This window comes from Cryptococcus neoformans, chromosome 1 (assembly GCF_000149385.1).
Source record: "Cryptococcus neoformans var. neoformans B-3501A chromosome 1, whole genome shotgun sequence".
Taxonomy (NCBI): domain Eukaryota; kingdom Fungi; phylum Basidiomycota; class Tremellomycetes; order Tremellales; family Cryptococcaceae; genus Cryptococcus; species Cryptococcus deneoformans.
In genome coordinates, this window is record NC_009177.1 from 1,055,773 (window position 1) to 1,080,048 (window position 24,276).

The following is a 24,276-nucleotide window of genomic DNA, read 5'->3' on the forward strand; positions in this document are numbered from 1 at the left end:
TATTAGTAATCGACACACGTCCTTATCCAGAATCTTCTCGCCGCGAAGAGAGTATATCTTCTGTCAGTCCATTTGGGCATACCACACAGAAGGACTCTTGGTCTTAACAGGCCATCATACAGGCGAACAGCAAAGTCTCCATACCATCAACTAGATTGATCGTATGCGTGCTGGACAAAATCCAAGCAACCGGCGTGAACAAGGACTTGTCTCTTTTCGAGGTTCAAGACGAGATGAGTAGTATACCGCGCCAACATTCTTTCATAGGATATATCGAGAACCGCAGAACAGAATACAATGCGATGGTATTCATACTAGTTTCGGGAGGAAATGCCTCCTTTATGTACAGGACAGATATGAGTTTAAACAATGCAGTGCCTGGTTCAGTTGGAATATGACAGAAAGAGTGTGTAAGATTTGGCTAACTTGGGTAAACAAGAGGAATATCAAAGCAAATCAAAGTCCAATGTGTGATTCGATGGTAATTGAGGAAATGATATGTACAATACACTACAGAACATGACTCATCTATACTACGGTTAGGGGGCATGACTTTACAAGAGCAAAGCCAGTCCTACAACCGCAGAACCAAATACAGTCGCGAATCTTGCGCGCAGACCAGCTGTCGCGCCAGAATCGACATTTTGCGAAGCAGATGTTCCCTGAGACGATCCGGAAGAAGTCGTTGAAGTGCCCGCAGCATTATCTGATGAGCTAGAATTTGTTTGGGCAGGGATAACAGATGTCGCGGGGAGTACGGCCACTTCGGAAATGGGTTGAGTCTCAATCTTTCCAGAACCAACCATGATTATCTACCAAGAGTCAGTTTCACATGCTCAAGGCGCAGAAAACCGATCTACTTACCTTGCCTTGCGAAGGAATTCCGTCAACCACTAAGAAAATCATCGCTGGTCCGGGTTGGAAGATGTTGGCATTGGGAGGCATCTGACTGACATGCAAGGTAACCTCTCCTGAAGCCTCGTCCTTGGTGTAGGTGGAGTTCAACTCGAGGTACCTCTGACCCATGTTCATCGCATGAGTTGAGAATCCAGTACGGATAACGACAACCTTGGTGTTGTCAGAGTTGGAGGATGAGTTGGAAGGAGTGTAAGACACATTGAAGTATTCGCCACCGTAGCTCAAAGAAGAGGGCCAAGAACTAGAAGGCTCAGGGCGCTGCTCATTGTACCAGAGAGGGTACCATTGCTCGACGCTATAGGATGTGGGCCACTTCTCAAAGGTGGCGTCCTTGTTAGGGTTGGAGCCAGAGACGAGAATGGATGAGTCTGCAAGAAGGATAGCGGATGAGTGGTACATGCGTTCTTGGGTGCTCATGCCGAGACCTTCGCGAGACCATCGGCTGCCAGCAGGGGCGCTGGGGCTATGTGATGTCAGTCATTGGCATCCCATAGCTGATAACTGAAGCTCACTCGTAAATTGCGGGTTGATAGAGAGGTTCTTGTCCATAACTTTGTCCAATGGAGTAGCCTTCGTCACCATATCCCGCTGTTCCCATAGCAACGCTAAATCACGACTGTTAATTTTTTTCTGAAGATCCTGTTGTTGGTTTGGAACGCACCCGTTACCCATCCACATTTTACCGTCAGGCATAAAGATGAATTGCCCCATGCTCCTTCCTTCAAGCATGTAGTCATCATCTTCATATGTAGGCTTTTCGTCCTCCGGACTGATCCTAACGCAAGTGTTGTCTGCAGGCACTGCAGTCACGTTGAACTGCGCGCCACCGTCGGAAGACAGGTTGAAGTTGGCAGCGCTACCACCGCAGAAGAGGACAGTAGCAGAGTAGTTGTTGGCAGGCGTCAAAGGAAGAAGAGCGGTGGCGGCAGATGCGGGATAGACACGGACCGCATAGGGCATGTCAGGAAGAGGAGTCTCTTGTTGGGCATCCAAATCATAGAGAATAGTCTTGTAAGCAGCTTGCATGAAGAGCTTGCCTAGACATGGAAAACTTAGTATTATCGTATGCGCTTCGTAGATGAACTCACCTCCGGGCATGAGCCACGTCAAAGGGAAAAGATTCACAGGGACAGTGTAGTTAAGGAAATCCATGTAATGGGACTGATTGTCGGTCTTGGGGTAGAATTCATAGGTAGGGTTGTTCTGAGCAAAAGTTGAAACATACCTGAAAGCCATTAGCTATGATCGCAAACGCCCAAAGACTACTCACCCGCCGTTGCCATCTCCACCAAGGACAATCAAGGAACCATCACCAAGGAGCTCTACAGTGGGATACCACCTCTTGGAGGTCATGGTCAATTCGTCACCGCCCTCCTGCCACTTGCAACTTCCATCATCGCATGGGGTCAAAAGACGGATGGCAGCGCCACCATCGGTATCCATAAAATCGTTAGGTATGCTGGGATTATCCTTGGTGGCGACGCCTCCATACGTGACAGGCTGGTTACCACCAAAAACAGCCCATTCGCCGGTCGCCATGGAGAGACCAGCCGCACAGAAAGTATTGGAGGATACCTGCATGGCGGTGGCTTTGTTAGTTGTGAGGTCGTAGCTTGTGCCCCATGCTGGATGAGTGAGGCCATCATCATTTGTTACTTGGAGAGAGTTGTTCTCGGCCTCTGTGTTCGTGCATTAGGGAAGAGTCACGCAATGAATAGTGAAGCGACTTACTGTCGAGAATGTATGCAGTCGTCTCAGTCCCTGGTATATATCAAACCCGTCAGTGTTTGTCAGGTCTGCACAGCATGAAATGAAACTAACCCAAAAAGAGCATCTGTGCGGAAACGCCAGAGTCTCCGACGATTTGATAGCCGCCAGGAGTGACACCATCGCGAACTTGCTGTTGAGAAAACGCGCGGTTGGGCAAATTGCGGGATGGACCTCCGTGGGCGGCTGCCAGGAGTGGAAGAAGAGAGAGGAGAATGGCAGAGTACATGGCTGTGCTATGGTCCAGAGGACGAAAGGAATTGAACGTCGAGGGATCGAGGTGCGGAAAATTCGTTTTTTGTCTTTGTCTTGGTTTCTGTTGTCCGAGTGGCTGTTGGCTGTTGTTAAGAGAGGGGCAAATGGTTAAAGGAGCGATATAGTGGGCGTGTATTAAAGGGCGTGTATGTATATGATGTGGACAGAACCAGTCTGATCCGTTCTTTAAAGCAGAGGCTGTGTATTTTGAGCGCGATGTGGTCCGAGAGTAAAAACAGAATGTTCGAAATCAACTCAAATATCCAAACAACGGGATGTTTGGGACAAGAAAACAGGCACGCACGTACGCGTCTCATCCAGCTCGCACCAATTTTCAACCACGGGCTTCCTTCTTGCATCCGCGACCATGCGGCTTGGGGTGGCTGTCCTCTGATCTTCCACCGAGTCGTGTCACCAACACAGCCTATGCATAATCAAGCAGCCAATCCATAACGAATGCTACATACTTCTTGATTTTTTGCGACTGGGCACACAAAACCAACAAGTCCAAGCTGAAACAGACGTGCGCCGTTTCTGCTCATGCCGTTGTGGGGCGGAAGATCTCGAATTTTGGACCCTTGTCACGGGTGCCTCACATTTTCCCTTATCCTATTATTATCTCGCCTCCTCTAAAAGCTGATAAACGACGGTATTGTCCGACATCAAAGGACGGAGTCCTGCCCGCCCTCTTGGCGATAATAATAGCACACGTATAAAATTATCGTTCCGATGTAAATATTCCTATTCGATAAACGCTTTACGATTAACGACTAACCAAAGCAACCATATAGATGTTCCTTTAGCATAGCCTCAAGGAACCCGAAGTAAAGGAAATTGCAAACGATAACCAAAGATGATACTACTACTTCCTGATCATCGCGTCGGGAAGAGCCGACTACGTATTTATCTTCTCTTCTTCCGAGTTGGATTCTCATGCGTCACCAACAACTTCCTTCCCGGCCTCCTCGCTGCTGCCTTCCCCATTTTCAATATGAAACCCAGTGACTACATTTTATATTTCTTCGGGCCAGGTCGGAAACTGTCCAGTATCCTCCTTCGAGGGGCTGGTGTCGAGCCCAACCACATGTCGGTAGCTCGCCTTTTGAGGGCAGGGTAATATTGGTACCGTGCCACACACAGAAATAGCGCCATGCAGGGATATGAACCAAGTGGTCACAGCGACTCTATCCGCACAATGTTTTTGTCTTAGTTCGTGAAAACCGGTACTTCTCCGTCTTGACACTGGATCTAATCGTACAATACATATACCTCATGTGACTAGTGTTACAAAAAGTACTCATGCGTCATAGGTCGTTTTTGCGGTATCGAGCGCGCATCTGGAGGCGCTGCGTCAAAGGTTTTGTATTCTTGGCGTAAATTCTCGTCTAATTCGAGAACGCTTGCTGTGTTCCCACATCTATGCTATTGATTAGCGATCTGGTTGGATGGCTGACGACGGCCACGTACCTGTAACAGTAATTGGGCGCTGACCAAACTGTCACGATTCGCCGGTCGAACATGAGCTATGGAATGTCAGCATGTGCCATTTCGAAATCTGTAAGGACGCACCTTGTACCCTTCCATCACCAGCTGATGTGCTCTAGCCACTAATTCTATGTCGTTTGCATGATTAAATTGCTGGTACTTTTATCAGCAAAAGAGACCCAAGTCAACTGCGATGCTTACTTCGACAACATCCCGTCCAAACAAGAAACCTGCTCCTCTCGGTGACATACCCCAGCCTTGTATCTCCTCTTCATATGATGTTTAAAGTCAGCACAATCATAATTGCGATGATTAGAAGAACTAACCGTCAGGATCTGACCATAACAGATCGCACATAGGCCCTTCGTGGGGCACCTCCTGCCGCCTATCTATCACCCTTATCTAAAAACAATATCAGTGCATCGTTCGTCACTAGATAGGTTTTACTCACCTGATCTAATCGGTGGACGGCAGGGCTTAATCCTCCATGAACACAGAACACACGCCCGTCGACAACGCAGCCCAGACTCAGGTAGTCAAAGACATCGCAACAGTATCTCCAAACATTCGAACTCCCGTATTTTCTCTGACACTCGTCGTAAAATCCATAAACTTGAGTGATTTGCCGCGACTCATGATTGCCTCGAATAAGAGTAATGCGGTCAGGATATCTGACTTTCAATAATAGGAGAAGGAGGAAGGTTTCAACAGAGTAGAATCCTCGGTCGACAAAATCACCTATGTCCATATTAGACGGATTTCAATGTTAACAGAGCGGTACATACCCATAAAGATGTAGTTTGTCTCGGGACAAAATCCTCCAATCTTGAACAGCTCCATGAGATCGAAAAACTGACCATGTATATCTCCACAAATCTGGTGGACTCAGTAAAAGGACAGATCTTCCATCGGAGCAACACTCACGGTCACTGGACTATCAACGTATTGTACATTGCCCTCCTCCATCAATATTTCCTTTGCCTTTGTACATAATTCTTTTACTGCTGACTCTGGTATAGTTTCGCATCGTTTTAGCTGCTCGATTTGCCTTTTGAGTGAGAGGATGGATGGTCGTGTGCGTGGATGTGATGATGACAGCGACGGGTGAATTGACGTGAACGGGTGCGTGCAATGAAGATGTGGGAGATGAAGGGAACATATCAGCTTTATGCATACGTTAAGAGTTATTTGGAGAGTTTGCGGACGCACTTGTCCAGATCTGATGACAGAGACATTATCGTAAACAAGGTGTGTGTCGTGAAACTGGCCGGTGCTGTGAACGAATTGATCGCGATCGCGCTGCTAGATGATATAGGGTGACAGCGAAGATGCTGGGTATCTGTGCTTGCAATATAAGACTTCGAGAGTGTAGTGTGGTGAGCAGCGGTGCTCTTTTGGTTGTAGATATAGTATGGATGGCGAGTATCGATTTGTTATGCTCTGGGTTATGCTTGTTGTTGGTGGCGAACCCAGCCTCAGGGGAACGCTCGAATAAAGATTCATCTCCTCTAGGAAGGCATTTACGTAAGCATCGGTCTTTTTCGGAGACGTGCCGACGGTGTAATGGCCGAGGGTTATACGAGGTTATTCACTACTACGACTATTTATATATCTGCTAATTTATGGGGGCAATGGGTGACCGGACTAGAGTCATATCTCGTGATTCTGGCAGACAAACCCATCCAATAACCAATAAATAATAAATGTGAGCCATAACGGCAGCCGATTCATACACTATATTAGGATATATCTCGGAGGTTCATTCGCCGAAAGATAGCACTCACGTCGTGTACAAGCAATCGTTGTAAGACAACCCATCGATCCCTTGCGCTGTATCCATCTGTCCAGTCGTAAGATATAACATCCCCACTGCATATGCTCCTTCGCAGCAGCCATCGCCATTTGCTTAGAACTGCGTTCACTATCTCGCGATCAAAGCCCCTCCACAAACCCATCCTCCCATCTTCTACCATGTCCCAGGGAGTTGGATACTCTTCTTTGACCGAACAGGTCACTTCAGCTGCTGCTGCTGCTTCCCGAACTGTCTCCGATCTTGTCAACAAGTACACTGTACATGACATTGCAAAGACGGGTTTTGGTGAGGGTACCAATGACTTTGTAAGTGTTGTGGTATACCCAATGCTTTATAAGCTACTAATCAAGTAAACCAGTACAACGCTGCTCGGCCCTCATATCCTGCTGGTGCCCTTCAAGTGATCCACTCTTCTCTTCCCTCCCATCCCTTGAAAATTGTTGAACCCGGGTCTGGCACGGGTATCTTCTCCCGTCTCCTCCTTGCTCCTCCTAACCCTACTTATCCTTCCTTCTCCATCGACACTCTTGTTGCCGTCGAGCCCAGCGAAGGTATGAGGAACTCTTGGTGGAAGGCTCTGGAAAAGGCTGGATTGGGCAAAAGAGAAGAGAATGAAGGTGGCAAGGGTGAGAAAAAGGTTGGTACTGTTGATGGAGGTTTTGATTCATTCGGCGGTGCCAGGGAGTACGGCGTAACAGAAGTGCAGAATGGCCAAGGTGGTGTAGACGGAGTGGTTATTGCCCAGGCCTGGCATTGGTGTCCTGACTACGACAAAGCTTTGGTGAGCCCTTCCGGGCCCTCAAAAATCTGCTTGAGCTGATTAATGTCTTATTATATAGCGAGAGATTGCCGCGTATCTCCGACCAAATGCCCCCCTCATTCTCATTTGGAATCTGGAGGCTAACAACCCACAATGGCAAGCCGACCTTCGCGAAGCCTATCAAGGCTACGATCTTGGTAGTCCCCAGTACTACAAGGGCCTTTGGCGCAAAATGTTTGAGACCCCCGCTTACAAGGAACTCTTTGACTCTTCCGAGGAGCACACTATTCCTTGGTCTGTTGGCATCACCGAAGATGGCATGTTGGACAGGTTGTTTAGCAAGAGTTACCTCACAGAGCAGCATTTGAACGGAGAAAGGAGAGAAGAGTTTATCAGAAAGATAAGGGACATCGTCCGTCAAGCTCCTCATGAGTGGATCGACAAGGAAGTAAGTTTATACACACGTAAATCAGACAAAAGTTGATGATATGAGTAGAAGGGAACATTCAAGTACGATTACAACACCGATATTGTCATTTGTAGACGCAAGGCGTAGGAAGCTGTCTTTTGACCCAAGCTTTAGAGTCAAGTCGGGCATTAAAGATAGGCCTAAAGACAATCTGGACTGAAATGCATGAAAAATAATTATTCTTCACAACGTCTCTATTCGCCCCTTAAATCCATTTTGAGTGGCATCTGTCATGAACCTCGATCATTGATCTCTTAGGTGACGTATTCACACTTATACCGTCCCTTGTCTCCTTTAACCTATCAAACCAACTTGATATTCACATATTCTCTCCTCCACATACACGCGATTGGTCTCAACCCAAGTTACGCCTTTTTCTCCCCACCTGCGGTGGCGTTTCCAGAACCAGAGCCCTCTCGCTCACCCCTCTCCCTTCTAGGGCCAGCAGAGCCAAAGCCTCGACCTCGACCCCTGAAGCCTCCACGACCACGGCCGCCCGGTCCGCCGAACTGGCGGTTGTTGTATCGAGGGACGGTAGGCTTTGAGATGCTGACATTGACGGGGGTATCTCTGATTGTCTATGGCCGTAACTATAAGTATAAATTCAAGTAAACACCTGAGAAAAACGTACGCCTGTGGAAGCTTTAAGAGCTTCATTCATAACTTCCTCAGAGTCAAAGTCGAGATATCCAAAGTCCTGAGCCGAAATTAGCTTTCATTCAAAGTATGTTATGCTAAGAATTCACCTTTTGTTGCTTGGTAAACTGGTCAAAAATAATCTTGACCTGGATAGCCTTCTGACCCGATTCACCAACAACAGCCTTCAATTCCTCTTCAGTAGTGGGAGTGGGAAGGCCCTTGATGTAGAGAGAGTATCGCTTAGGCTTGGCATCTTCGGTGAACTCAGTCTTATCCTCATCCTTCTTCTCCCCCTCATCAGAGATATCATCAGCCCACGGGTTGCTTCCCTTCTTCTCCTCCTTGTCTTCTCCCCATGGGTTCTCATCCTGCGATTTCTCCTTGTCCTCATTCTTCTCAATGGGCTTGGCATCCTTCTCTTCCTTTTCGTCGGTATCCTTAAGCTTGTCGGGAGCAGCATTACCATTGGCCGCAAGCTTCTCCTTCTTTTCCTCCACATTCATGCCTTTCTCCCCCTCTGGTTTTTCGTTCTTTTCATCTTTCTTGCCATTAGTCAGACTAGCAGCGGCGGCTGTCTTACCAGAAACAGCAGCCTGAGCTTGAGCTTGGGCAAACATTTGGCTCTGGGACAACCCACCCATGGAGGAAGCAGGGTTAGATCCAAACTGGCGAGTGTTGCGCGGGCCGGGAGGAGGTCGAGCGGAGAATCCGGGACCCATGCCGGGGCGGACTGGAGCTCTTCCCTGAGAGAGGAAAGCGCCCGGGGCACCATGAGCACCATGAGGGCCAGAAGCAGAGGGCACACCTTGAGCGGGAAGGGGACGCGCGCCAATGGGACCGGGACCAGGTCGACTGGACAATGACTTGACAGAGTTCAAGCCGGAAGGTGCGGAGGAGATGGTGCTACCGGTGGGAGGGGCGGGACCCTTGCCAGTTCGATGAGCAAAGTTTACACCTAACAAAGTAATTTAGCTAGAGCAATTTATTGCCAAAGGTTGACGTACCGGAAGACTTGGTTTCTGCCGAGACGCGGCTGTCGGTGATAGAAAGAAGCATGTTGCCAAATCCAGCATCCCTGATGCTGTCAGCCGATGTGCTCACGCCATTACATTTTACTTACGAAAGGCTCCAGTGCCAGGTGTTAGCCCACATGCCATCATCGGCAATCGGGACGTTTTCGATAGCAGAGAGAGTTTTGTGGAGCAAAGCAGTTTGTTTGTCACTTTGGAAAAGTCAGTGGGATCATAAGCAGCAAATCTGAAATAATGACTCACTCCAAAGATCCAAAAACTCGGTCTCGCACTTGGTCGAACAACCCTTTGAAATCGTCTTTCGCTCGTTGCATCTTTCGCCTGTATGACTCGAAATCGGGGTGGATGGAGTATTCGTTGTAAGAAACAGGGTATCGGACTTAAGGGCCATCAGTCACATATTCTACTCCTATGGACAATGCGCTTACAATGTAAGCCGCAAGAGATAGTGAGATCAGCTTTGATGGCATTTGAAACAAGAGTCATAAGGCCGTTTCGGCTAGTGGGAGTGGTTGACACAAATAGACGGGTCTCATCAGGGTTGAAAGTCTAGATGGTCAAAACGTCAGCATAAAAAACACATCCACTTTTCCGTTATGCCTTACGCGTTGAGCGGTATCTATCAGTTCCCCGATCTGGAGAGCTGTGGTCCACATTGTTCCCTGAGCACCAGCAATGCTGCCATGACCTTCTCCTGGTAGCTGTTCAGTGGTTTTCGAGATCTTTGAATAGAACGCACCGTAATCGACTGGAGAAATTGTCAGTTTAGGAAACTCATTATACGCGGACATACTTACAGAGCTTGTGATCAGCAACGGTCCCACCCAAGCCCAACAGCCTCAACTTGACACCTCCAACTTCAACTAGTCTTGAAGTAGCCTCATCAAGGATAGCCAAGTTTTGGACTCCATACTCTCCTGTCCTAAACTTCTCGATCACGTTGACATCCTCCACCAAGCCCCACGTTGTGAAGACCGGGACTGGGAAGTTAATGGCACCTGACAAAAGGTGAGGAAACTGAGAAAGAGGGAAGTGAACCGAAGAGTTGTTAAGCTGATTGATGAGAGCTGAACGTCCGGCCGAAAGAGGGATGGCAAGGAGCTGAGTTCGAGCTGCCGGAGGAAGCAAAGGCGAGTACTGTATGAGGTGGCGCAGAATTCTAATAACGTCAGTCAGCCTATCCGTCCTTTTCCTGGTTTTTTTTTTCCTCTCTAGCCTGTTAACTACTTCGGGTAGACTCACTTGTCGTTCATGCGGTCCACACTCTCAGCAGTCATGAAACCAAAGTCACCGGTGTGGATGACAGCAGTCGCATCATGCTCCCGGATCAGTCTGTTCAATTCATGGTCTGTGCGCATTGGCAATCAGCACACATGCACCACTTTTCATCTGACAGATTCTCACGCACAGTCACCACGGATGTCAGCTACACAGAGGATTCTGCCTGTCCTGCCGGCAAAGACAATCTTGGGAAGGGCCTGGGTGTTGAGAGGAACCTTCTCACTGACGATGGCAGGTGTGGGGTTCGTCTGTGGGGCGTGTGTCGCCATGGCAGGAGTGGACATGGATGAGGGGTATGGGGATGGAAGAGGGATGTGCCGAGAGGTATAGATGGAAGAAATAGAAGAAGCTCCTCGAGTGAGGAAGTATCCCAGTACATTTACCCCTTGTAGATTCATTCTATTGTCAGTTTCTCAGAATGTTACATGTCATCATTTTTCCTCAATTTGCACTCTGCACTTCGAACGAAGAAACATCTATAATCCACACCTTGTCCCTATACACCTAGTAATCATTCCAACATGTCGTTCGGAGGGTAAGTGACCGCACAACCTCGACCACATCATTTGGATGCTTACGCAGCCCATAATCACAGATTCAAGTTTGGAAACTCGTCAACAACCGCCCCGGCAACCGGCAGTGCCCCAACAACTTCAAGCCCATTTTCGTTTGGTAACACAAGCACATCGAACGCGCAACCAGCTGCTGGTGCGAGCAACACTGGGGGTGGGATGTTTGGTGGATTTGGGCAGAATCAGCAGCAGCAACCGCAGCAGCCTGCCGGAGGTGGATCATCCTTGTTCGGGAGCTTTGGCGCTAAGCCTGCAGCTCCTGCCGCAGGAACGACTGGGACCGGAGGAGGACTATTTGGAGGTGCCAGCGGTCAGCAGCAACAACCACCTTCTGGTGGTGGTGGACTTTTTGGGTCAACTACTCAACCTCAACAGCAGGCTCAGCAATCTGGCAGTGGGTTGTTTGGATCGACAACTCAACCTCAACAGCAGCAACAACAAACGGGTGGTCTCCTCGGGTCTACGATGCAGCCTGCCCAACAATCTAGTGGATTGTTCGGCTCTACAGCTCAGAAGCCAGCTGGTAGCGGTCTGTTTGGATCAACCACTCAGCCCACTCAGCAATCTACGGGCACCGGTCTGTTTGGGTCTACGGCTCAAACCGCCCAACAGCCAGCCAGTACCGGTCTCTTTGGATCCACAACTCAACAGCAGCAGCCCTCTACCTCTTTGTTCGGCCAGTCGACAGCCCAACTAGGTGGTTCCAGTCTTTTTGGACAGACTACTCAGCCTCCACAGAATCAGCAACAAGAACTGAAGACTTCTGCCAATCCCGGTGCTAACACAGGCGCCGACAAAACTACCAAGTTCTCGGACCTTCCAGAAGCGGCCCAAAAGTATATTGAGCAGCTTGAGTATGCCCTTTTGCAACGATTCCCCTTGCCGTACTAACTTAATATAGTACCGCGATAAAAAACCAAAAGTCCATCGCATCCACCTTGCAGACGGAACCCCTCGGACGAGCTATCTGGCAAACAAGTCTTGATGTCAAGTCAGCCACAGAAGTAAGTATTTTTTTTTGGTCCTCTTTCAGCTCCTTCTCACACTTTTAATAGGAATACAGCTCCATCTCGCACACTTTAAAATCCCTAAAGAACAGCATATCTCAACTCCGCGATAAAATGATTGACCAATCAAGAGATGTTGAGCGAATCAAGGAGATCTGGGACATATATACATCAGGTGAAGGCAGAATGGGACAAATCAGGCTAGGAGCTTACAAGGAATTCCCTCACGAGTGAGTATCATGCATATCAAACATATAGAGTGCTGATTTGTCTCAGATTCTTCTCCAAGGTTGCTAATTCGATGGAAGAAAGAGTGACGAGATACAAAAAGACTATCACAGTACGTCGATGTTCGCGCGCACCGAGTCTCAACTGATGATGTCTCTCATCACAGCAATTGAACCGTGTGGTTACGTCCCTTTCTTCTGACTCTCAAACATCTTCACCGCAAGTCATCGCACAGACCATCAACAATCATCAGCAAGCTATTCTTGCTCTCGCTGCTCAGTTGGATCAGTTGCAAGTGAGAATGAATGGATTGAAAGCGGAGTTCACGTGAGTTTTTATAATTTTGGTGCAGTGCATTGCTGACAGAATTAAAGTGCGGACTGGAGAGATAAAACGGGATCAGTGAGGGATCCGTTCGAGATGGCTAGAGAAGAGAGGAACGTCAAGGTGTAAATTGGAGATAGTAATGATTTAGCATGCATTATGATCGCCGCCTCGTTACTGATACTCACAGAGCTGCATTTCATCTTTTGATCTCAGTTTACTTATTCAATCTACTTAGAGACTTCAAGTCTACGCACTGTTTTGACAGAATAATATTACAAGGGATGACAAATTGTTCAACAGATTTCGCTACTACTCTGGATAATTTGTTCCACTGTAACGACGAATTCTTCTTCGACTACCGCTTCTCTTGAGTCTTTGATCAAGGGGCAATTCCTTCATTCTCCTCATTGGAGAACCTGCATGGATGGGAACTGGCGTGCTCGTCCGCCGCGTGTGGCCACTTTTGACATAAGAGTGGCACTGAGAGCAATCCTCAACCACACTGTTCCTCCTACTGGAGCTTGGAACTGAAGATGATCTGTGATGACCCCCGATGGGACTGTACGAAGGTGATTGACCATAAACTGGATGCACAACCTCGCTGCCGGCCAACGCTGCTACCACTGTCGGTGTCATCCTCGCGTGGTTGCCCCAACTTGCTGGTTGATTCAACCAGCCACCTGCGCCTCCCACAGGCGTAACATAACTAATCGCACCAGCTATTGAGGACATGTCAGGGGCATGGCCGGCGTGAACACGACCCATGGAACCGTTCCATCCATCATCTTCTCTATAACCGCCCAGACTGACGCTGGAAGGAGCGATCACACTGCCTCCTCCACCACCGGCGAAAGACATAGCTCCACCTTCTATCATACTACCCCCTCCACCTACGTATGAGTCGCTTCCAGCAAACCGATGCTCACCTTGAACTGCAGCTACATGGGCCGACGGTGCATAGGTTTCGCCGTGGTAATGTGCCCAGGGGTTTCGCAGTCCGCTAGGCATGACACTGCCTGGAATGTGGCGTATAGGAAGGAGGTCAGATGCTTGTGCTGGGCCAGAAGAAGGCATGGATGACCAGCCGTGGTAGAACGCAGCATTGACTGCCAGTTGATGAGGGCTGGGTGTTACTTCCGTTGGCATGATGTGTACTGATGGATATAGATGGTGATCGAGATTCTTCAAAGTAAAAAAACTGGGAAACTGAGTCAACTATATATGAGAGGTTGTTTCTTCAGAAATGTTATATTTTGTAGTAGGCCGTCAACGTCTGGTTTGAATTGACAGTAAACATTACTTTAACATTAATCTTATAACCTCTGTTGGAAGTCATAGCTCCCCGTGTCATGGTTCACACCTTCCTATGTATCCCCACAATCCATTCATTCAGCCTCCTCATATATCCTTTCATGCCCATCTCAAAACGTGGTTTGGAGTAGATCTTACCAACAAGTCGCGCGACCTCTCTCAACCGTTCAGGCAAAGATGTGAGCCGTGTCATATGTGATGCCAGAACTTCAAAAGTGACGCGCTTATATAGCCAGTCGAAACGAACATTTTCTCAAAGGATGGGGAAGGAAAACAGTGGAAGGTGGGCGGTGATAAAGTATGTTTGGGAATCGAATTGAAGATGACATTCAAGCAAAGGTCTTGATTGTCGTCTACTACGGTCGGTCCATATATACTCTGTTATTATATCATTATAATTGCTGTAGGTTTCGGGATTGCCTCGACCCAGGTAAACTGATCATCAAAAGAGCTAAACAGAAAAGATAAGGGTTAAAGAGGAGATCAAAATAGAAGAGGGGGAAGCGAGACAAAACTGAAGAAGTGAAAAGTATATCCCCTAGTTCTTCGCAACGCAAAACTTTATTGTACTGTACTGGTACTGTACAAGTTCTGCATGTAGTGTAGGTATGTTAAAATCAGCTCATGAACCGACAGGAGGGGATTAAACTTCAAATGATTTTATGATCGATCAAACCAGGCTCGAGGTGAGTATGACTTGATTGCATGGAAGAATAGAATAAAATAAGTAAGGATGCATGAATATGAAGGAAGCGTAGAAAAAAAAATACAATCTACAGGCAATACGACCAATTATGACGAAGACTTCTTTCATACACATCACGCATCCGCCTTGCCCTCACCAGAACCCTCAGCTTCGGGTGCACCGTCCTCAGCTGGCTCCTCTTCAAGGACGCCTACCTCGAACTCACCCGATACATCCCACCTGCTTCCTGGCGCGTTCGCCCCCAAGTACTTTACAAACTTCATAACCCCTGGATCACGAAGAACAAGCAAGAGTTTGTTGAACGCCACAGGTTGGGTCAACAAAGGCCCATCATCCTCGTCGCCAGCTTCAGAATCAGAGTCAAAGTCAGAAGGAGAGAATTGGTCGGGGTCGAACTCAAGCTCTTGGCCGCCGATTGAAATTGAAGGTCCATCTTTCTTCTCGCTGCTACCGTTCGCCTGAGGCTTAGATTTCTCCTCGACCTTCTTTCCGTTGGGTTCCTTGGGCTCCTGGGAGTGTTCCTTGGCAGCCTTCTTTGCCACAGAGCTTTGGTACACAGTAGGGTCCTCATCCTCATCAGGAGCGGCGAGGTAAGCCTCCCAACCACCGTTTTCAACCAAAGCATCCTCCTCATCACTTCCCGCCGGAACATCGGCCCACCATGTCATACCCAAAGAGACGTCCAGTCTAGCATCTCCATCCTTGCCTTCACCGTTGGCGAGAGTGTAATCGAGACCGTTTCGGAATCGGCGAGCTTCGTTGCGGTGGCCAGTGGGAGCAAGAGAAGAGACCACAGAGAGCCATGCTCGGAAAGCCTCAGAGGGGAATAACACGTTATGGATAGACTGGACTATAGGAGTGGAGGTGGTAAGAGAAGTGAGATTGAGGTATCGGTGTTTAGAGGAAGGACCTTGGATGATCCACCCGTCACCTTCACCGAGCTCCTGAGGAGGAAGAAGGCCTTCATAGGAAGCTTGGTCCTTTTTGTCAACACCTTCAGTCTCTGCTTTGAGCTTCGCCGCAAGTTCGGGCTGAAGGAAGTTGTGCAAGACAATCTCGGAGGCTTCAACGAATTGCCCAGAAAGTCGCTCAAGAGTGGCAACAGTGAGGTAGGATGGAGATAGGTAGTTGGAAAGGAAGGCAATGTCGGAGGGCTTGAGGCCGGGAGGAGGAGTGGTGTTATAAGGGGTGAAGGGCATTGAAGGAGCGGCTGTCTGTAGCGACTGTAAGATACGGATAATAATATTTGAAATAGTAAACTCACAATCTGAGCCAGAGAAGAGAGCTGCTTTTGCTCCTTCTCCTTGTCAATGGGAGCATAACCCTCCTCGCCTTCGACGGGTCGGTGGAACCAACCACTGACACTGAACCTCCTGCGGCCTTCATCGATTACAACCTCCTCCACAGAGTGGTAACTTCTTCCCGGTTGCACCTGGATAACAATTAGCTTCGAATCCTATATTTCTCACTGTAAACGTACCTCAAAGAAGACAATTTGACCCCAAGTAGCAGAGACCTTTGCAAATCGCTTCACGCTGGGAGGACCAACTTCTTCTCCGGTTTCTACGGAAAAAAGCTCCAGAGAGCCACCCCAAGCAGGGTCCCATCCCTTGAGGAACTTCCCGTTCGTAGAACGTTGAAGAGCCACGTCCTTATCCTCCGGGGCCTCTTCGATGGAGTAGGGGAGATAGAGAATGTAAGAGATGAGACGGGTGGAGATGGAGTCGTCGTGTAGAAGAAGGTGGGAACTTGGTCATGAAGGTCAGCCTAGGAATAAAAGATATAGGGATAATGACTTGACTTACCCTTTGGTGTAGAGGGCGGCAGACAAGTCGGTCTTTGTACCGGAAAGAGGACCACAACCAGTAACCTGACGGACCAAATTTCTAAATTCCTGGGAATACAAAGCGTCCTTCAACCGTGTCAACAATGGCAACGCCTCGAGCGTTTCATCAGGAAGGTGTTCAGGACTGAGAGAAGAAAGATCAGGAGTTTGGTGGATTTTATAAATGTCTGTCTCCTTTTGCTCCCAGCCCCATCCGGGGAGGCTGCCTTCCTCTCCTCTCATGCCGAACTTCTTGGACTCCTCCACGACACCTTCAAGCTTCATGTACTCGTCAGCTATGCGATCCCTTCATGCCTTGGCCAGGCCGAAGGGCTCGTGCACATACCAGGTCATCGCTCAAAAGGTCACTAAGGACGGCATGTTTAAAGGGAGCTGCGTTGACGTATTTTTCCCTGTAGGCGGCCACTTGCTCGGCCGAGGGGTGGTTGATGGAGCTCAACACGGCGTGTTCTGTGTTGTTCCGGGACTTCTTTGCTGCCCTACCAGATGGGCTGCTGGGCGAGCGTTCTCTAACTGCTGCTGGCATGGTGGTGGGGTTGGGGAAGTGGTTGATGTGAAGGAAGGGAGAAAAATATGGAAGCACTTGAGCTCGATTGGCAGTAAATTAAAGAGACCGGAAGAAATAGGAGACATTCGGGGGAAAACAAAATATTCGAAAAGATCTCGTGACGCAAGGGGATACACTCAGGGTAACTCCGAAGCAGCGAGTCGGCAATCGGGCATATCCCTGATAAGGAACAGCAGCCGACGCCTAAATGGATACTGTCCTCCAGCAGCGATGGACGGTATCGAAACCATATGAAGTATAGATACACGTTCACTATCAGATCGCTTCATGCAGCCCTTCCAACAACCGTCCCAGCAGTCTCTCGCAGGCAGAGGCAGGGTAGCCACTCTCGGTCAGTTATGTCCCAGTCACCGGAAAGGCATCTCCCATTGACACTAAGTCGCCATGACATATTAACTTGCAGGCATGTTCATCATTGACCACTTTGAAGTCCATGATGAAGACGGCAATCCGGTCCCTGCCGATGAAGAAGCCGTATGTGACTTATTATTCATGATACAAAAGCTAACTTGGGGAAAGATAGGCGGAGGGGGAATTTTTGGTATGTTTAGGTTTAAAAATACCCAATGCTGACAAGGCAGCCATGATTGGTGCTCGCCAGTTTCTCCCCCCAACTCACTGTAGTCTACTGGTAGATAAGGGAGAAGACTTTCCAGATAAATTTGTTCACGACTTGGAAAGTCTGGGGAAGGAAATGGTTTGGTTCAGACATAGAGAAGGAAAGACTACCAGAGCGCTGAATATTTACTCCGGCAGACGGATAGGGTGAGCTGCCAATCTAAGGTTACAACTCTCTCCTTATACATCTATTTAGTGAAGGACATCAGTCATTTAAGTATCTTTCCCCTCAACTTCAAATAACACCGAGAGATCTGGTTCTGCCTCCGTCACCATTCGCTACACCCGTGCCTCCGGAGTGGATCCATGTGGTCTGTGGGGTGCCTCGAATGCTCGACATTGTGGATGAGCTTGAATTTCTGGAAAAACAGAGGCATTCATCGACTGGCTTGAGCCTCATCAAGTCACGTTTGGTCTGGGAACCTTTACCCGTACGTTTTCTCAGCATAGAGATCCCTTCGGCCTTCTGACCAGTATACAACAAGTTCAGCTGCGTTCCGGAGGAATTGAATAACATGGTATCTCTGTCTTCTCGAATTGCCGTATTCAGTCCCAACCTCCTCGAACTTCAGTCTATACTCAGTATTCCACACTCCTCACCGCCAGCACACTCACATGTCGAACTCGCTGCCCAGCAGTTTCAAACACTACTCTTGAACCGATCTTCTGGGTCTCAAATACCCTCTATCGTTGTTCGTGCAGGCGAGCTTGGTGCATATACGCTGTCATCAAATTGGACTGGGTGGATTCCCGCATTCTGGACAGAAGCAGATCAAGGCAAGATTGTAGATGTAACAGGAGGAGGAAACTCTTTCCTTGGTGGATTAGTGGCAGGTCTGCTTATCTCAGATGGTGATATACGGACAGGTAAGACTGTTTTCAAAACCCATAGCTGAAAGAATTTTCATTGATTTCCTTCATTAGCATCCATATACGCCTCGACTGCTGCATCGTTTGCCATCCAACAACGTGGCCCGCCCTGTCTGCAACAATTAAATGGAGAAGAACGGTGGAACGGCGAAGTTGTCTGGGACCGATTGAATGAGATGGCAAGGAGGGTGAGCCAGCAGGAAGGCGTAGATCGTAGGTCGTAAAGATCGTCGATTCTTGGCCCTGGGAAATCATGCATAATGCATCTTTTATTTTGCACTCTGTCGGCCTTGTTTTGCATCCTGCTGCTATCTCGTTCGGTGGTTGTTTTTTATAAATTACTGTTATGATGATCAGATCTGGCATCTGGCATCATGCTTGCTATTTCGTTTACGGCGCCAGTCGGTCCCTTTTGTAAAACGGAGTTCGGGGGAAATGTCCGTGGAGGTGTTGACAAGAAGTCGAAACGAGCTGCTATTATACTGTATCCGACCGAATGGAGTCGTTCGAGAAGGCAGATATCTCCTTCAGCTCTCCTCGTAATCAGACCATCACCGAGAATCCCCATAGTTCATTTAAACACACCCAGATGGACTCGGAAGGCCGTAACACTGCACCTTTACAGCCATCGCCTGCTTCCCCTTCACGCCGTGAGCATCCGCACTCGCTTTCGCTGCTGTTACAATCAGCAAGCTGACTTCAAGCCTGTGACTCAGACCAGTCACCGTTAGCGGAAAACCAGGGAAGCTCATCATCGATTTCAAAAGGCAAGAAAAAGTCGCTGCTAGACGGAGTAGCTCACAATGGGGAATCGCCATCGTCACCCGGCCCCATCTCGATAAAGCGGCGCCTAGTCCGGCCCAAGAAGATACGGCAAAGCCATGGTGATGTATCACCACCTGCATCGGTGGACCCACAAATACGGCAGGAGACTTTGGCTGTTGCTGAACCAGAACCTCTCAAGCCCGCGCGCTCACCTTCACTTCGTCAATCTTCAAGATCCCCGTCTCGCCATCCTTCCCCGGCGGCATCAACTCCTTCCTTCGCGGATGCGCCCCTCCCACCGCCCCCTCGTTCAAGGTTTGCTCCTCCACGCTCTGCTCACCCCCCATTAGTCTCTTGTCGCTCCGTCTACAATTACACTCGTCTTAACCACATCGAAGAAGGCACTTATGGCGTTGTCTTTCGGGCGAGATGTAACGATACGGGCGAGATATACGCTTTAAAGAAGCTGAAGCTGGATGAAGAGAAGCAGGGGTTCCCAATAACAAGCCTGAGAGAGGTTATGGCTTTGATGATTTCAGGAGGACACGAAAACGTTGTGGGAATAAGAGAAATCGTGGTTGGAGATACTCTGAATCAGTAAGTTATCCTCGTTCCCATATATGCTGGCTATGTTCCGACTCTAGTCACATTACAGGGTCTTCATTGTGATGCCATTTATCGAGCACGATCTCAAAACTCTTTTGGCAGATATGCCCCATCCATTCTTGCAGTCGGAAGTCAAAACGATCATGCTTCAGCTGTTGTCGGCAGTAGCACATTGTCACGCTAACTGGATTGTAGGTCATCATTACAACTCTTTGCACATGGCAGCTGACTTGGGGGTGTAGCTCCACCGAGATCTTAAAACATCTAATCTTTTGATGAACAATAGAGGTCAAATCAAAGTGGCCGATTTCGGATTAGCAAGGAAATTTGGCGACCCACTAGGAGAAATGACCCAGTTGGTCGTTACCCTTTGGTATAGGTAAGTTTTGGCCATGCTATGTATTTCACGACTGTTGACTGCTTATCATTGGCAGATCACCGGAATTGTTGTTGGGCGGCAAGGAATATACCACAGCGGTAGACATCTGGTCGATCGGATGTATATTCGCGGAATTAATGCAGGGTGAACCATTGTTTCCCGGTCGTGGCGAAATCGATCAAATTAACAGGGTACGTAGAGAGAATTTTATAAGTTGGGACAAGGCTTACATTCATCATAATGTAGATTTTTCAGCTGCTGGGACGGCCCAACGACGAAAGTTGGCCAGGATATTCGACCTTGCCCCTTGTTCAGAAGATCAATCCTATAGGACCGATGTAAGTGCCCGTGATCTCATAACAAACAATGGATATGACTTACCATTGATGCACTATCATATAGGTTTTCAACCTTACGCCAAAAGTTCAAACACTTAACGTATGAAGGGCACAATCTCCTGTCTTCATTACTATGCTACGACCCCGAACGAAGGATCACTGCTGAAGAAGCGTTGAAACATCCATACTTCTCGTGCGTTCTAGTCATGACTTTGTTATGACTCTGTGACTCATTATGCCACACCCAGTGAACATCCTCTTCCCAAACACCCTGATCTATTTTCATCTTTCCCAAGTCAAGCTGCCGGAGAACGGAAACACAAATCACTCATTAGCCCTTCTGCGCCCGTAAGGGAGGATAGGATGGCGAAGGATAGTCTGGCGGATCTGGATTCATTTGTCTAGACGATGTATCCCATATTACACAGGTCATCAGATCATGCATAACACATATGTACTAATGTTAGTTACAACAACACAGACTTAAGTTCATGGTGCCACAAATGATGTATCTAGTCCCTCCGAGAAATCCCATATGTTGATGCGACAGTCCAAACCTGACGACACTATGCGCATGCGGTCGCCGACGACAGAGAACACCCTTCCAGTATGGGCACCATGAAGGTCGGCGATAATTTCACCTGTCGGAGACCATACCTACTGATACATCAGCTACAAACTCATGTGGCCTTTAAAAAGACCTACCTTGATGGTCGCATCGTAGCTGCCGGACAAAATGACCCCTTTCCCAAAGTGGACTGTGCGGACAAGGTCAAGGTGTCCCCTATTGAAACATCTCCTACAGACACCTCCCTCCATTCTGGACAATCCCGGTGGGCAAATGCAAGGAGAGAAGAACGATCCTTGAGGCACTAGGATAACCTTATGTCCCTCTCCAGTGAGTTCAGTAGGAATACCATGCGTGTTGGCCTGGAAATATCCGTCTTCAGAGCCATCCGTTGCGGAAGTGACCATAGAGTGGCCCATTTCGAGGTTCTGTAAATCTGGAATCCGGTCTTCAATGAGATGGAAGGTCCTGATAGAAGCATCAGAGGAACCGGTAACTATAAGGCCTCTGAATATCTGACCATCTGGGAGATTGATGGGGGAGGGAGGAAGAGGCGAGAAATCAATGCTGGCAATACCGCGATGATGCCCCTCAATACAAGCAAGCAATGCTCCAGTCTTTATTGACCACACTCGCAAAGTCTTATCGCCAGAAGCAGAGATGCTGGGTCGTTAGACGGTCAGCGATCGATACGTGTATCGAAAGGTACAAAAACACTCACATATAGTCTTTCGAAAGTCCAACTGCATTGACAGCACCACGATGTAAATATAAATCCGCTGTCCCACCAATTACCAAAAGCGGTTCAAGAGTATGTATACTAAACAACCTGATCGTCTTGTCTGCATAATGGTGTGAGATCAAGCATATCTTAATTAGGGGACCGACCTTTAGAACAACTGACGATTCTTTCATCGTCTGCTCTGACACAAAGCACCGAATCTTCGTGGGCTTTAACACACTTTTCTGGCTCTCCATTCCCCCCTTCTACGTCCCAAAGGCATATTTTACCATCGCTTCCCCCACTCACTGCCATCACCTTCACTCGTTCCTTGGCTTCCTTGGCCGAAGATCCGATTTCAAGCTTGGAGAATCTGGATTGTGGGGAAGAAATAAAAGGCAAGCAAGGGACTTTGACGATAGCATGGGTCAATACGGAGCCAGTATGGCCACCATGGAAGATCTTGACAACCCGCGGAGCAGGGGAAAGTTGCCAGAGCCGTAAGGTCTTATCTCGAGAACCAGACAAAAGCCAATCTCGTCCTGTCACAAGGTCCCTTGTTCCTCCCGCCTGACTTAAATTTGGTAGTTTACGTCGAGGAGAAGTGCCCGCCCCGCTGAGCGTTTCCATCACGGATAGCCGGAATTGTCCTTCTGTTATGCCAGAAAGGTTAGAAGGTGTTGCTAGCTGGACGTGACAGTCTGGGCAAGCCTGAAGCATGTTGATCCGCATTGAATGGCTGATCAGGGATAGCGAGTAAACTGCTTCAGAGTGACCTGGGAGGCCACCGTATTTGATAGACGATATCGCGTCAATGGTCCGTGGTCGAGGGACTGGTGGTAGTGAAGGCATGTTGACTTTTACCTCTTCGGGAGGTGATGGCATATAATTAGCCATGCCTATAGGTCTAGGAGTTTTCATCCGTTGTTCCAAGATATGATGCACAATGTATAAGTGCTTGAAATTAGCTTGTGGATTTGCTGATGGAACAGCGAGATGTGAAGAAATGGGCGGCTCCTCCTTCTTCTTGAATTCTTGGACATTCACAGCCGACCTTTGTAAATGCACAGGAAGGCCTTCTCCGCTGCCTGCCCCGCCTCTTTCCCAAACATTCCATCTCAATCCTCCGCTCATGCCTAAGGGATCTATTCCACCACCACCGCCCATCCCTCCTTGTCCATCTATAACGTCATAATGGTTGCTGAGGCGATCATCAGATAACGATATATCGAATGTCGGATCTTCGATATCGTCCGTGGGAGGTGGAAGGAAGTATTGGGTAGTTAACTCTGCCCAAGAAATGGGTAGCGGACGAATGGGAGGGGAGTTGGTGGCACAGAGTAGGGCCCAAAGAGCTTCATAAAGTATTTTAATATGGTGGTTTTAACTGTACATGTCCACTCACCTTGTTTATTACACAAATTTCTCCAAGTCCTGCTTACGGAACTACACTTCAAGATGTCACCGAGGTCCAGCCTGGATAAGATCAGAAACGCAAGTTCTGGAGGTAAAAGCTTTGCACGTCTGTGAGTACTTCCCAGGTTGATATGTGACAGGTGCAACTTACCCCCACAATGTCCTTTTGGAGCATCATATTAAGCCTCTCGTTAAGCGCGAGTACCTCTGTTTGTCGTTAGCGGGAGGAGTCTTATCTATCAAAGGAAAGAGAATACTGATAATACTCACCATTCCTTGGCATTGACCACAGAAGACTGGTGGCTAGTTCTGCATACTATATGTTAGTAAGTCTCGTAACGCTTATGCTCACAAACATGCCGCATGGATATAGTATCCGCTCGCTGGACATAACATACCTCGTCTCAGCTCAAGAGGTAGTGTGAGCGCCTTCTGCAGTAGCTCGGCTTTAGTAGAAACATGTCGCTGAAGAGGGGGCGAGCCGGGCATGATGCACGGAGATGGACCAGGCGAAGGAAACTATGGGCAGTACAAGATGACTTCAAGTCAGGAAAAACCTTTCGTTTCGGTTGACAACACTTCAGTCACTAGCACTGCACATACGTAAATAACAACAATCTGCTAACCTCCACCGCGGATCACAGCATCACCTTCCAGTCAGCTCCTGGTGCATCTTTCAGATCATTAGAATCTTTCAAGTGTGTGTAGACGACAGGAAAGAGACAGCAAGCAAAATATAAACAATCATGCAGCATAACCTCTCATAAGATACATTAAATCCACGCGCTAAGGAATAAAACAAAAACCCTTCTTCCACTGTTTACTTGAAGTTCTTTCCGTCGGCCCACTCCCTGCCGTTCTCAACAAGATCCCAAGCCATGGCACCCTCGAAGAAGGCCTTGTCGTCGGCGTTGTCGAGGTTAAGCTTCTTGAAAGAGTAAGACTCCCAGTCGGGAGCGACGTTAACAACAGGCTCGGCATCTTGGCCTCGGAGAACGAGAACACCAGTGAT

At 48.3% G+C, this 24,276-nt stretch overlaps 10 protein-coding genes across 10 annotated transcripts in view; 4 read left to right on the forward strand and 6 right to left on the reverse strand.

Annotated features, from left to right (window-relative positions):
• Positions 1–554: 554 nt before the first annotated feature.
• CNBA3760 (hypothetical protein) lies at positions 555–2,914 on the reverse strand (the record flags this gene model as incomplete). The annotated part of the gene is made up of 8 exons (XM_772814.1): positions 555–812; positions 865–1,381; positions 1,431–1,523; positions 1,580–1,955; positions 2,007–2,143; positions 2,189–2,597; positions 2,650–2,679; positions 2,740–2,914. 8 exons carry the CDS (start codon positions 2,912–2,914, stop codon positions 555–557), a joined length of 1,995 nt encoding a protein of 664 aa, XP_777907.1.
• Positions 2,915–4,224: 1,310 nt separating this feature from the next.
• On the reverse strand, positions 4,225–5,660 carry CNBA3770 (hypothetical protein; the record flags this gene model as incomplete). Its single annotated transcript, XM_772815.1, has 9 exons — positions 4,225–4,357; positions 4,408–4,463; positions 4,510–4,578; positions 4,627–4,694; positions 4,752–4,827; positions 4,877–5,163; positions 5,211–5,301; positions 5,350–5,473; positions 5,635–5,660. 9 exons carry the CDS (start codon positions 5,658–5,660, stop codon positions 4,225–4,227), a joined length of 930 nt encoding a protein of 309 aa, XP_777908.1.
• Positions 5,661–6,396: 736 nt separating this feature from the next.
• Positions 6,397–7,554, forward strand: CNBA3780 (hypothetical protein; the record flags this gene model as incomplete). Its single annotated transcript, XM_772816.1, has 4 exons — positions 6,397–6,543; positions 6,597–7,019; positions 7,078–7,446; positions 7,495–7,554. 4 exons carry the CDS (start codon positions 6,397–6,399, stop codon positions 7,552–7,554), a joined length of 999 nt encoding a protein of 332 aa, XP_777909.1.
• Positions 7,555–7,832: 278 nt separating this feature from the next.
• CNBA3790 (hypothetical protein) lies at positions 7,833–10,816 on the reverse strand (the record flags this gene model as incomplete). The annotated part of the gene is made up of 12 exons (XM_772817.1): positions 7,833–8,045; positions 8,099–8,164; positions 8,214–9,061; positions 9,111–9,187; positions 9,227–9,328; positions 9,381–9,516; positions 9,566–9,686; positions 9,743–9,831; positions 9,877–9,885; positions 9,935–10,296; positions 10,380–10,485; positions 10,546–10,816. The coding sequence occupies 12 exons, from the start codon at positions 10,814–10,816 to the stop codon at positions 7,833–7,835; spliced, it is 2,400 nt and encodes a 799-aa protein (XP_777910.1).
• A 123-nt stretch (positions 10,817–10,939) lies between these two features.
• On the forward strand, positions 10,940–12,678 carry CNBA3800 (hypothetical protein; the record flags this gene model as incomplete). Its single annotated transcript, XM_772818.1, has 7 exons — positions 10,940–10,953; positions 11,014–11,844; positions 11,892–11,994; positions 12,046–12,227; positions 12,274–12,337; positions 12,392–12,552; positions 12,600–12,678. 7 exons carry the CDS (start codon positions 10,940–10,942, stop codon positions 12,676–12,678), a joined length of 1,434 nt encoding a protein of 477 aa, XP_777911.1.
• Positions 12,679–14,682: 2,004 nt separating this feature from the next.
• CNBA3810 (hypothetical protein) lies at positions 14,683–16,941 on the reverse strand (the record flags this gene model as incomplete). Its single annotated transcript, XM_772819.1, has 5 exons — positions 14,683–15,783; positions 15,834–16,001; positions 16,050–16,317; positions 16,375–16,673; positions 16,741–16,941. 5 exons carry the CDS (start codon positions 16,939–16,941, stop codon positions 14,683–14,685), a joined length of 2,037 nt encoding a protein of 678 aa, XP_777912.1.
• A 309-nt stretch (positions 16,942–17,250) lies between these two features.
• CNBA3820 (hypothetical protein) lies at positions 17,251–18,695 on the forward strand (the record flags this gene model as incomplete). The annotated part of the gene is made up of 6 exons (XM_772820.1): positions 17,251–17,314; positions 17,387–17,457; positions 17,561–17,748; positions 17,798–18,032; positions 18,087–18,468; positions 18,526–18,695. The coding sequence occupies 6 exons, from the start codon at positions 17,251–17,253 to the stop codon at positions 18,693–18,695; spliced, it is 1,110 nt and encodes a 369-aa protein (XP_777913.1).
• Positions 18,696–19,060: 365 nt separating this feature from the next.
• On the forward strand, positions 19,061–20,964 carry CNBA3830 (hypothetical protein; the record flags this gene model as incomplete). The annotated part of the gene is made up of 8 exons (XM_772821.1): positions 19,061–19,121; positions 19,188–19,833; positions 19,892–20,033; positions 20,085–20,221; positions 20,277–20,412; positions 20,468–20,559; positions 20,624–20,752; positions 20,808–20,964. 8 exons carry the CDS (start codon positions 19,061–19,063, stop codon positions 20,962–20,964), a joined length of 1,500 nt encoding a protein of 499 aa, XP_777914.1.
• Positions 20,965–21,048: 84 nt separating this feature from the next.
• Positions 21,049–23,753, reverse strand: CNBA3840 (hypothetical protein; the record flags this gene model as incomplete). Its single annotated transcript, XM_772822.1, has 8 exons — positions 21,049–21,216; positions 21,265–21,790; positions 21,849–21,969; positions 22,016–23,203; positions 23,254–23,362; positions 23,416–23,471; positions 23,535–23,573; positions 23,663–23,753. 8 exons carry the CDS (start codon positions 23,751–23,753, stop codon positions 21,049–21,051), a joined length of 2,298 nt encoding a protein of 765 aa, XP_777915.1.
• Positions 23,754–24,084: 331 nt separating this feature from the next.
• CNBA3850 (hypothetical protein) overlaps positions 24,085–24,276 on the reverse strand; it is a gene marked incomplete at both ends in the record, with an annotated part of 1,740 nt that continues 1,548 nt past the window's right edge. Inside the window, one exon of the mRNA XM_772823.1 lies at positions 24,085–24,276. This exon is cut by the window's right edge and continues 87 nt beyond it. Coding sequence (XP_777916.1) covers positions 24,085–24,276 — 192 coding nt within the window.